The sequence below is a fragment of the Staurois parvus genome, unplaced genomic scaffold, assembly GCF_062004578.1.
Source record: "Staurois parvus isolate SC_StPar_1 unplaced genomic scaffold, SC_StPar_1.0 ptg000350l, whole genome shotgun sequence".
NCBI lineage: Eukaryota > Metazoa > Chordata > Amphibia > Anura > Ranidae > Staurois > Staurois parvus.
The window spans coordinates 4,305,658-4,317,500 of record NW_028318146.1 but is presented as its reverse complement, the minus strand read 5'-3'; the positions used below and the strand labels follow the sequence as shown (position 1 = coordinate 4,317,500).

The 11,843-nt window shown below is 41.3% G+C and overlaps 1 protein-coding gene across 4 annotated transcripts in view; it reads left to right on the top strand.

The window, feature by feature from the left end:
- The window catches only part of LOC149456718 (uncharacterized), a 147,384-nt gene extending 135,797 nt beyond the window's left edge, over positions 1-11,587 (top strand). For all 4 annotated transcript variants that reach the window (XM_089684608.1, XM_089684607.1, XM_089684609.1 and 1 more), the window contains 3 exons: positions 1,127-1,261; positions 7,486-7,597; positions 9,370-11,587. In XM_089684608.1, the coding sequence (XP_089540734.1) occupies positions 1,127-1,261; positions 7,486-7,597; positions 9,370-9,528 (406 nt within the window). In that variant the 3' untranslated portion in view covers positions 9,529-11,587. The remainder of the gene's footprint in view (positions 1-1,126; positions 1,262-7,485; positions 7,598-9,369) is intronic.
- The last annotated feature ends 256 nt before the right edge of the window (positions 11,588-11,843 follow it).

The following is an 11,843-nucleotide window of genomic DNA, read 5'->3' as shown; positions in this document are numbered from 1 at the left end:
ATCCACTTCGGCCAAGCAGGCAATGGATCAATAGCATGGTGTTTCCACCCTCGTCGCTAGCCCCAGCTCAACCCAGCCAACTGATAGTCCATACGTGGAGCGGGCTATCAGAACATAGCTCATTTACTCAGCAGCATTCAGTAGAACATATCTCATCTTACCGTGCTCCAGGCACATCATTCCTTCCCCATTCCCAAAATTTTCAGTCTTTTTATTTTGGTTTATTTAGCCAAAAATATAAAAAAAACAGTGGTGATTAAATACCACCAAAGGAAAGCTATATTTGTGAAAAAAATTATAAAAATGTTATTTTGGTAGTGTTTCATGACCACACAATTATTATTCAAAGTGCGTCCGCACTGAAAGCTGAAAACTGGCCTGGGAAGGAAGTAGTGAAAGTGTACTGAATTGGTTAATATGTTCGTTTGTTTGTTTTTCTAAAGACGTAGCCGAGTACATCTTGGCCTAAATTTATAAAGAAATTTTATTTTTTTTTTATTTTTCTATTAAATGTGTTTTATAACAAAAAGTAGAAAATATTGCGGTGGGTTTTTTTTCAAACTTTTTGTCTTTTGTTCGTTTATATATTAAAAAATAAAAAATGCAGTGGTGATCAAATACCACCAAAAGAAAACTGCAAAAAAAAAAAATTAAATAAATTTCGTTGGATTACCGATCAATTGACAGTTAAAGTAGTGCAGTGCTGAATAGGAAAAAAAAATGCCCTTGTCATGAAGAGTGTAAAACCTTCCAGAGGTCAAGTGGTTAAGATAAATTTAGTCAGCCCTCACAAAAGGTATCGCCTACATTTTTACTCTCCTACACATGGTGAACACAGTGCAACACTCAACTGCTATTTATATGTAAATCAAGCAACAAAGTTCCCACTTGTAATGCCTTAGCTAATCTCATGCTCCTGCTGAATGAGGATTATCTTCTTTTGTATGATCAAGGTGTAAAGGCCTAGGGCTTTCTGCATACGAATTATCGGAGAAATCTTTGCTATATTTCTAGATGTGCACAAAAAAAATCTCTGCCATTATACATGCAGTGTGGAACTTGCTGCTCCACTGTAATTAGGGAACATTGGTTGGCCAAGTCTGAATGTTAACATTTTTCTTTGAAGGGCTGCAGAGACTGAAGTCAGTTATGACACGGCACAACAAGAGCTCTCTCAGTTATCGGAGAGGCTGGCTGAAGAGAGGGTACGCAGAGAGTCCGCTGAAGACGCCCTTCACCGCACAGAACAGAAAATTAGGAGGTTAGAGTTTCTCTTTAGTTCAGTTGAACCTGTTTCTCTGCCACTCTCGGCGGCCTTGAAAGCTGGGAAGAAAGGAATAACCACGCTTGAAAAGTATTTTGATTCCTAAACCATTTTGTTTCTTTTTTTTTAATTTTATTTTCTTCCTCTTCTTCTTTCTTCTTTCTTCCTTCTTCTCTCTTTTTTTTTTTTTTTTTTTTTTTACCATTTCCCGTCCGGCCGTTGTATATAAACGGCCAGACGGTGGCAGTGCAGGGTTGGGTGGCTGTTTATAAACGGCCTCCCCTCTCCCTGCTTGTGCGCGCTCCCTGAGAGAGAGCAGCACCGCGATCCAGTGCCCGCTGTGTCCCCCGGACACAGTGGAACACTGATCGTCGTACGGGACCTCTGTGCGAGGTCCCGATCATGTGATCACTGATTGCCCAATCAGTGATCACATGCAGAGTAGTAAGCAAGATGTTGCTTCTGACATCATTGCTTACTACGTGTGAAATCTGTGAATGATCACAGAGGTCACATGGTACAAGGCTTTTCAAAACAGCTTTGTACCATGTGACAAGCTGTGACCAATCACAGCTCACACAGTAGTTCTCAATGGCTGCAAGAATGCAGCCAGAGAGAAGCAGAAATGATTGCTTTTACAGCCTTTATGGGTGTACAAGCAATCAGTGTAAAAAAAAAAAAAACTTCATCACTCCCCACAAGTAGCAGTGTCACCATGGTGACACTGTACTGCTAGGGTGACAGTATGTATACATAATAAAATAAAAATGTTTAAAAATTATAATTTTTGGTTATAAGCTAATTTGGGTTAATTTTTTTTTTTTTTTACTAAAAAGATAACGGAATAAATTTTGGCCAAGATTTATGATGAAATACTATTTTTATTTGCAAATTTTTATAAGAAAAATACTTTTTTTTCAAAATGTTTGGACTTTTTCATTTACATAGCAAAAAAAATAAAAATCCCAGCGGTGAATAAATACCACCAAAATAAAGCTTTATCTGTCTCAAAAAAATGCTAAAAAATTAATATGGGTACAGTGTTGCATGACCGCGCAATTGTCATTCAAAGTGTGATAGCACTGAAAGCTGAAAATTGGCCTGGACAGGAAGGGGGTAAAAGTGTCCGGTCTGGAAGTGGTTAAACACGTGTCAATAAATTCGAGCATTTAGGTCTCATTCATATGGACATACTACAGTTTACACCCGTGTAAGAGCTGTGGGAGAGGCCCAGCATGTCTTCCCAAATACAGGCTGCCTGCAGATACAAGACCAGTCACCCTGCACTGGAGGAAAGCGGTAGTGACCAGTCTTTTTTCCAGAAAGCATCTTCACAGAAGTAAAGTCTCACACAGGATTACTGCAGAGATCTAGAGGTTACACACAATGCACACCGAGATTCAAGTAAAGAATACAAATGTATTCTGAAATGTATTGTGAATTATCTCTAATCAACCCATCGAGGCACTTTAAGATTTGCATGACTCCTCCCTAGAGCCAACCCACTGTTTACATCATGGCTGAGGGCTCTAGACTGGGGTACCAAGTCAGAGTGATGACATGTTCTTCGGAAGCTATGTACAGCACCTTAACAGCCCCACCAACCAGCAATGCTCTGCCTGCAATGCATAGTGAAGTACAGAGGCCCAGTGGTGTCATTAGGTCTAAATTAAAGTAGAAAAATAGGCAAAACTAATTTTTTTTTTCATTTTAGATGGAGGAAAGGAGGGTTATAACGCCGTCAGATTTTTTTTCGCCACTTGTGTCCCGTTGCAGGGATTTTCCTTCACTTCTTGTCCCATAGCCAAACAGGAAGTGAGAAGAAATCCCTGCAAATTAAGGGAATTCCTTGGGGGGGCCCCAGGTCACCAGAACTAGTGTCCCCAATTGGAAGATTTCTCCTCTATTACTTATCTAGGGACAACCCAATATGTGGGATTTTCTTTTACCTTCACTTTCAATAATGGTAACCAGGACAAATAGAGAAGGTGAATCTCCCTATTGGGAGCACAGACAGCAATAGAAACCTGACAGGGGTTCTAATCCCTCTCCACTCCAAAACAAAAAACATTTTGCTTTTTTACAGAGGTGTCAAACTGGCAGCCCTCCAGCTATTGCAAAACTACAAGTCCCATCATGCCTCTGCCTTCAGGAGTCAGGCTTGTAACTGTCAGTTTTGCAATGGCTCATGGGGCTTGTAGTTTGGCAACAGCTGGAGGGCCGCCGGTTTGACACCCGTGTATGTAATGGAAATAGAAAAGACTTTATTCAAAAAAGCTCATTAGCACGTTGATGAGGGGGGAGGAACAAGGGAAAGGCCAGATATAAGCAGCTTAAAATGCCGTTTTAGATAATAAAGTGTGAGCAAACTCAGATGCATGTAAAGTTTCAGATACAAAACAAAAACGACAGTCTGAATAATCTACAATATTGTTGTGTGAAAGATATAACTTCCTATTTCACTCAATTTCAGGTGCTGTAAAATGTACGTAAAACTGAACTCTAAATTTCAGTATTCTCAAGCAGTGTTACTGGGAAGTGTTAGTACTGCAAAACACCTCCCCCTATTTTATGGACAGAGAGGGTGGGGGTTCAGAAGTCCCATAAGTGTTGTCACACTTCTCAGGGTGACAACACCACGTCTCCCTAGATTTAGTGCAGTGAGTGTGGTCACCCTAGGACAAGAAGTGTTACTAGTGGGATTACCAGGTGAAAACAAAGGGGAAAAGGGACCATTAAACTGCAATATATTACATTTTGTCCCGGGGTTTACCTACACTTCATTACCTAGAAGAACAATCATTTTTGAATTGTATGAACAGCTGCCATGCATGTGACCACCTTAAATCCTAGTGACTGTTGAGACTTCAATTAGAACACAGCACTGATTTTAGAGGCTGTAATTTGTTTGTCACACAAGGCAAAACTTTATCTGGCTGAACTATTGTTTACTAATTAGTGCCTCATTATGGCTAATTGATCCTCTTGCTTCCTGCATTGCTCATTTACCACGCTGCTTAATATCCCCCCTCGGGCGCAGATTTCTTTTTCTCTTGCTCTTTTTCGCTGTCTCTGAAATGTGTATGGTGTCCCTCATTACATAATTATATGTATATATATATATATATTTATAATAGTGTGGGGGAGGATTTGCCCTCTTGTCAGTTTTTACTGCAGTCAGAGAGCTGTTACAGTTTGGTAAAAAGTTTACCCACATACAGAAATAAATATGCTTTTTTTAAGGAGGAAAATACTAGATTTTCCCTCATTTCCTGTCCTCAAAGGGCTTGTATACAATTGTGGCAGCTCTTTCAGCCCCTCTGGGGGAAAAAAGTTGATCTGAAGTGGATCACTTTTAAGGGCTTGTTCACACTTGACTAAATTTCTCTTACCAAATTCTCCTATAGCGTTTAGTATGGGCATTAATGAGCTTTAGTATGGGTGTTAATGAGCTTTAGTATGGGTGTTAATGAGCTTTAGTATGGGTGTTAATGAGCTTTAGTATGGCAGTTAGACAGGTGTGTTAGGCGTTAATGAGCTTTAGTATGGGGGTTAGACCGGCGTTAATGAGCTTTAGTGTGGGCATTAGACAGGTGTGTTAGGCGTTAATGAGCTTTAGTATGGGGGTTAGATAGGCGTTAATGAGCTTTAGTATGGGGGTTAGGTGTGTTAGGCGTTAATGAGCTTTAGTATGGGGGTTAGACCGGTGTTAATGAGCTTTAGTATGGGGGTTAGACCGGTGTTAATGAGCTTTAGTGTGGGCGTTAATGAGCTTTAGTGTGGGCGTTAATGAGCTTTAGTATGGGCGTTAATGAGCTTTAGTATGGGCGTTAGGTGTGTTAGGCGTTAATGAGCTTTAGTATGGGGGTTAGATAGGCGTTAATGAGCTTTAGTATGGGCGTTAATGAGCTTTAGTATGGGCGTTAGGTGTGTTAGGCGTTAATGAGCTTTAGTATGGGGGTTAGATAGGCGTTAATGAGCTTTAGTATGGGCGTTAATGAGCTTTAGTATGGGCGTTAGACAGGTGTGTTAGGCGTTAATGAGCTTTAGTATGGGCGCTAGACAGGCGTTAATGAGCTTTAGTATGGGAATTAGGTGTGTTAGGCGTTATTGAGCTTTAGTATGGGGGTTAGACAGACGTTAATGAGCTTTACTGGATATGTACTCTCCAGCGCCTCAGGATATGCACAGCCAAAAGGGAAGCCAAGGGTACCAGGACAGCGACAACCAAAGGAAATGCTTCAGGGGTGCAGCCCTCCTCAGACGGGGAAATTAGCCACTGGATAGAGAGAAAACAGGTGGCGCACACACCTAGTGCATTATCCAAGGTTTATTGTAGTGAAAGAATAATAGAAACATACTCACAGACGAAGCATGTATCTAAAAAGCATAGAAAAAGGCATCAACAGCAGGGCTCCTACTTTCCATTCATCATACATCAGCATCAGAGGCTGGTCATCAGCTCTGAGGAAAGGGATTCGTCCACGAAACGCGTCAGCCATTTGACCGCACTGACAGTGAGAACACCTTGCCTTCCGTTGTGGCCATTGTCATTTTTCTATGCTTTTTAGATACATGCTTCGTCTGTGAGTATGTTTTTATTATTCTAGTTAATGAGCTTTAGTATGGGGGTTAGACAGGCATTAATGAGCTTTAGTATGGAGGTTAGACCGGCGTTAATGAGCTTTAGTATGGGGGTTAATGAGCTTTAGTAAGGGCGTTAGACAGGTGTGTTAGGCGTTAATGAGCTTTAGTATGGGCGTTAGACAGGCGTTAATGAGCTATAATAGAGAATGAGAATAATAATATAAAAATTAAATAGTCATTTTTACATTGAAGGCAGTGGGACGCGACGTTGCATGGAAGTCAATGGGACGCGACGTTGCATGGAAGTCAATGGGACGCGACGTTGCATGGAAGTCAATGGGACGCGGCGTTGCATGGAAGTCAATGGGACGCGACGTTGCATTGAAAGCAATGGGATTGAAGTCGGTGGGGCGGGATTTTTGCATTGAAGTCGGTGGGGCGGGATTTTTGCATTGAAGTCGGTGGGGCAAGATTTTTGCATTGAAGTCGGTGGGGCGGGATTTTTGCTTTGAAGTTGGTCATGAATTGAAGCCTCATGTCAAGTCAGGAGGAGTTGAATCCTTTCAACAACTCCCATTTAATTCTATGGTGACGCTCCTCAAACACCTGGCAGGCATTTGCTGGGCTTTTGCTAGGCATTTGCGGGGCGTTAAAACCATTCGAGTTTATGTTAGGCGTGTTTAGTGCAGTATTAATGCTTGTAAAATGCCTATACTAAAGCCCATTAATGCCTATCTAACGCTATAGGGGCATTTCTGAAGAGTTAGAGATTTAGTCAAGTGTGAACAAGCCCTTAGAAGAAGGCCAGATGGACCGCTGGAGGAACTCCATTGGAACTCGGAAGCTTCTCAGCTGGAGTTCTGGGGACAACCCAAAATTTGGGATTTTCTTTCACTTTCAATGATAACCGTAAACAAGACAAATAGAGAGGATGAATCTCCCCGTTCCTGGATTCACATATGTGCGGCATATCGCATGTGATTCGCACAGGAACTGCACCGCATTACTGTGCAAATCACATGCGATTTGTGTGCGGTCTGATTTGGAGCCACACATTTTGTATGGCTCTATTCGCACCGCACCCGCACCAAAAACATGCAGGACCCTTTTTTTGGTCCGTACTGGAATCAGATCTCAGTTTTTCACACCTATGCGATCCAATTCTGCACATCGCACCGCGTTTTGCGGACCACTTTCGGGGTGTTGTTAACCTAACATACACACCCGCAGCGGTTCGAATGAATGTGGGGCGATTCTGATTTGGTGCGGAATTCGCACTGAAAACAGTGCAAATTCTGCACCGCATCAGTGAGAACCAGGGCTAACAGGGCACAGACAGCAATAAAAACTGACAAGCACTCTAATCCCTCTCCACTCCATCCAAAACAAAAAAAAAAAGTTTTGCCTTTAGTTCTAGTTTTATAACTCCGGTAACAAAAACCCCATGAAAGCTGCTCTGCTTGCCTGGCTCACTTGCCACTCCTGCATTGTTTCCAGGCACACATATTTTTTTTTTTGTTTCTGCATTCTCAGGCTGAATCTGCTCATGGAACTGTGTTTACAAATCTATCCCAATTATCTAAAACTGGCACACGTCCATTGCTATAAAAATATGTTGTGTCTGCTTGTTCTAGGCTGGAGACGAAGTCATCTTCCAGAGAATACGAGTTCTCTCTCCAGATGGAGTCAGACGACGAACGGGAAGCCTTAATTATTGATCCCACTCAGAATGTTGTGGTGCGGAAAGTAAGTGTTAGGCTGATGTCTAAAACTCTGTGTTAGAGCAAAAAATGATAGGCTGACATGATTTATAGTTCTAAAGAGAATATAAAGGTAAAGCTTTGTAAGTATTTATCCACTTAAGGCTTCATGAACACTATACTCTTCTGAACATCTTTCTCCTGACAGGAGAGAAGCAGCATTAAGAACGCACCTACATAGGCACGTCAAGCATTTAAGCGCTTTTTCGGTTCAATGGCCAGAACAAATTACTATTCAAATTACTTTGATCTCCATGTATAATACATAAGAGGGGATATGATCTCCATGTATAATACATAAGGGGGGATATGATCTCCATGTATAATACATAAGGGGGGATATGATCTCCATGTATAATACATAAGGGGGGATATGATCTCCATGTATAATACATAAGGTGGGCTATGATCTCCATGTATAATACATAAGGGGGGATATGATCTCCATGTATAATACATAAGGGGGGATATGATCTCCATGTATAATACATAAGGTGGGATATGATCTCCATGTATAATACATAAGGGGGGGATATGATCTCCATGTATAATACATAAGGGGGATATGATCTCCATGTATAATACATAAGGGGGGATATAATCTCCATGTATAATACATAAGGTGGGATATGATCTCCATGTATAATACATAAGGGGGGATATGATCTCCATGTATAATACATAAGGGGGGATATGATCTCCATGTATAATACATAAGGAGGGATATGATCACCATGTATAATACATAAGGGGAGATATGATCTCCATGTATAATACATAAGGGGGGGTATGATCTCCCTGTATAATACATAAGGGGGGGTATGATCTCCCTGTATAATACATAAGGGGGGATATGATCTCCCTGTATAATACATAAGGGGGGATATGATCTCCATGTATAATACATAAGGGGGGATATGATCTCCATGTATAATACATAAGGGGGGGTATGATCTCCATGTATAATACATAAGGGGGGATATGATCTCCATGTATAATACATAAGGGGGGATATGATCTCTATGTATAATACATAAGGGGGGGTATGATCTCCATGTATAATACATAAGGGGGGATATGATCTCCATGTATAATACATAAGGGGGGATATGATCTCCATGTATAATACATAAGCTCCCAAATGGTCACACAAACAGCAGTAAAAACCTGACACAGGTTCAGTCCCATCCCAATCTAGCTTTTACTCAGGCTCCATGAAGCTGGGGCGTTTTAATAACGCTGGTAACGTTAGCTGTGTAAAGTCATATTAAAAACATGGGTTTTTCAGCGTTTTTATATTAGTGGCGTTTTGCTGCTTTTGTGTTTTTTTTTACCTAAAAAATAATTATTTTTGTAGTAAAAAAAAAAAAAGTCCAAAAACCACTGATTTACTGCGTTTTGACATGGGAATTCTGTTACCGGGACAAAATGAGGGATGAATTTCCCCAACGTGAAGGCAGTAATAAAACCATGACAGAAATTGTAACCCTTTCTTATCCCAGCCAAAATGGTAAAAGAGACAAAAGGTTTACCTATAGACATACTTTAAGCTTGGCCTTTCCAGAATACCTTCAACTTTTATCGATGGAAAATTCAAATGCCGTTTGTTTGTACCTTACCCTCACAGCATTATGTTTTTAGTAGAATGTAGGTACTATTACAATATATATATATATAATTTGTTTTTATTTTCTTTTTCATTGTGTTGCCAAGCCAACAATTTAGTGCTCAAATGTCTATATCGTTTTGCTTTTCTAGATCAAAGGTGGAACACTATCCATACGGAGATGGCTGCGCGGTCGAAGCATCTATTGCTCGAAGCTGTTGACTTCCAGATCGAAATCTCGCTATGTTTTCCTCACCTACCTGGTGGGATTACACATCCTCATCCTTATGTGCCTAGCTGGAGTTCTATAGCAAGGGACATCCCATGCAAGCACCAGACTCCATCTTCCCATGCTGTCATAACTTCCTTTATGTTAATGGGACTTTAATAATGGTTAGTCCATGTTTCCGGTTAAACTGTGCAGCACACTGTGTGTTTATAATGGGCGCCCGGAACAGAAGAGAAGCACAGAATGATGCTGAGAAGTAACACTACTGATCTGATTGTAGTGAGTGAGGAGCACAGAAGGAGGACAATGGTGGGTAATGGATTCATTCATTACTTCTTTCATGTTAGGTCTACTAAAAGAGTCAGTCCACCCAAAAATGATCTCTGGTATTATAAAATGTGGACAAGCTGAAGCGGAACGCCAACACATACATATACACTTTTAACGAGTATTAGAAGATTTATTACAGACATTTATTTATATTTTGCAGTGATTCACATACTGTTCATTCACATCAGTCCCTGCCCTCAAGGAGCTTTCAGTCCAAGGTCTCAACATCACATGCACGCACCTAGTAGGGATAATTTAGACCACTTACCAGCATGTCTTTGGAGTGTTGGAGGAAACCTATTCAAGCACAAGGAGAACATGAATTCTCCATGCAGCTGTGTCCTGACCAGGATTCTGACCCCAGTGGTGCAAGGCAGAAGTGCTAACTACTAAGACAGTGTGCAGCAACGTCAGATTTGTATTGCTGTAGAGTGTTTACTCCATACAAAAATTCTAAATAGAATTAATGTTTTCCAGTCAATGTGTTTTGAGGGTTTAGAATACTTTCTCCATCAAGGACCCGTAAACTGGAAGAGAATGAGAATGGACTAGAGATTGTTCCCTAAGGACTGACTGGCAACTTTTGGCCCGGGGGGTAAGTATAACTCAGAGGCCTATGGTGCAGCAACTCGGCTCCCCTTCCGCTCTCCTTCTTCCCTGCTTTCTCCTGACCCTCATCCCAGGCTGAAGTTCTGCTCCAGGTACTCTCTGCTCAATGGGCGGCTCAGCATGGACAGCTGCTGCACCGACTCCGAACGGGCCGGTAGAGGGGAGCCGGGGTGACTCGGTTGGGTCCGGCTTGGGGAGGAGAGCCTCTGGTGGAACACGGAGCAGGCCTGTGCTCAGACATGGCATACGCAATCTGTGCGGGGGGGCAGGCTGTACTGTGTTCTCATCTTGCACTCGGTTGGACACCGGATGGGACTTTTCGTTGCTCTTTACCAGGAAACCACTGGAGTGGTCCAGGGTGCATTTGCCCCTTGGCCCAGTCCACCCTGGATGCACCTCACAACTGGTTGTTGCTATGTGTTCTTTTCTGACAAATTTCCCTTGACTTTCTAACCTGCTTTTGAGGTACACCTCAAAAGTCACAGTCAACAAAAAAAAAAAAAAATGCCAGAGGTTCAAGGTCATCTCCATCCAACTAATGATATTTTTATTGCTCTTTATTGAGTCATTCTGACATATGGACCCTGGAAATGAAGGAAAATGGTGACACCACAATTAAACAATGATGCATCCGTTCCTGCTCCATCCAAAGCTTTTAACTAGCATACCACTTTACTTGCCACCTTTTTTATTCCATAGATATCTCTGCCCCTAAATTCCCAGTTCCACCCAAAGCTGGGAACTCAGGCAAGAAAATGACACTTCTGGAGAGAGAAACTGGTGGGTGAGTTATCCTGCTAGTTTGACACCCTTGACTCTAGTTTGGGTGGACTGACACTTCAGCACTCCCTTAATCCTTCATACCCACCCTCCACATTTTGCTGCTGATAAATCTTGCACTGGCCACTACTGTGTACATAGACCCATCACTGCAATGTGCAAGCTGTATACTGTATATTTTGGTTGTCTTATAAGAGAATATATATTATATTTGCTAAAAAAGAAATGGTTTCTCACTGTATAAAGTTTGCTGCTTCTAGAGGATCTATTGAGAATTAAGACTTGAATCTGTAAATCAAGTTCCTTTTCTAGAAAGAAGATATTTTATCAGCTCCAATATGAGATTCGGTAAACTGTTCTTCGGCTTCTTGGTGTGTGGCAGGGAAGCTTCAAAGTGCAATAAATAAAATATAATACCAGTCTGTCAATGTCTTGCATTTTCTTTTTTGGCTAAAAAGAAGGCAGAAATACACGAGGATTAAAGCTATGCCAATGTATATGAGACTTCATTGTAAAGGTTATGTTACCGTGACCCCAAACTCTGGTTTAAAATAAAACAATTCTATTAAAGTATGGATTAATTTAAAAAAAAAGCCCCTTCTATTGTGTTCGGCCTCCTCCAAATCTCCATATTCCTTTTGCTGCTGTAATCTGACTTCCTTCTAGAGGGTGGCTACT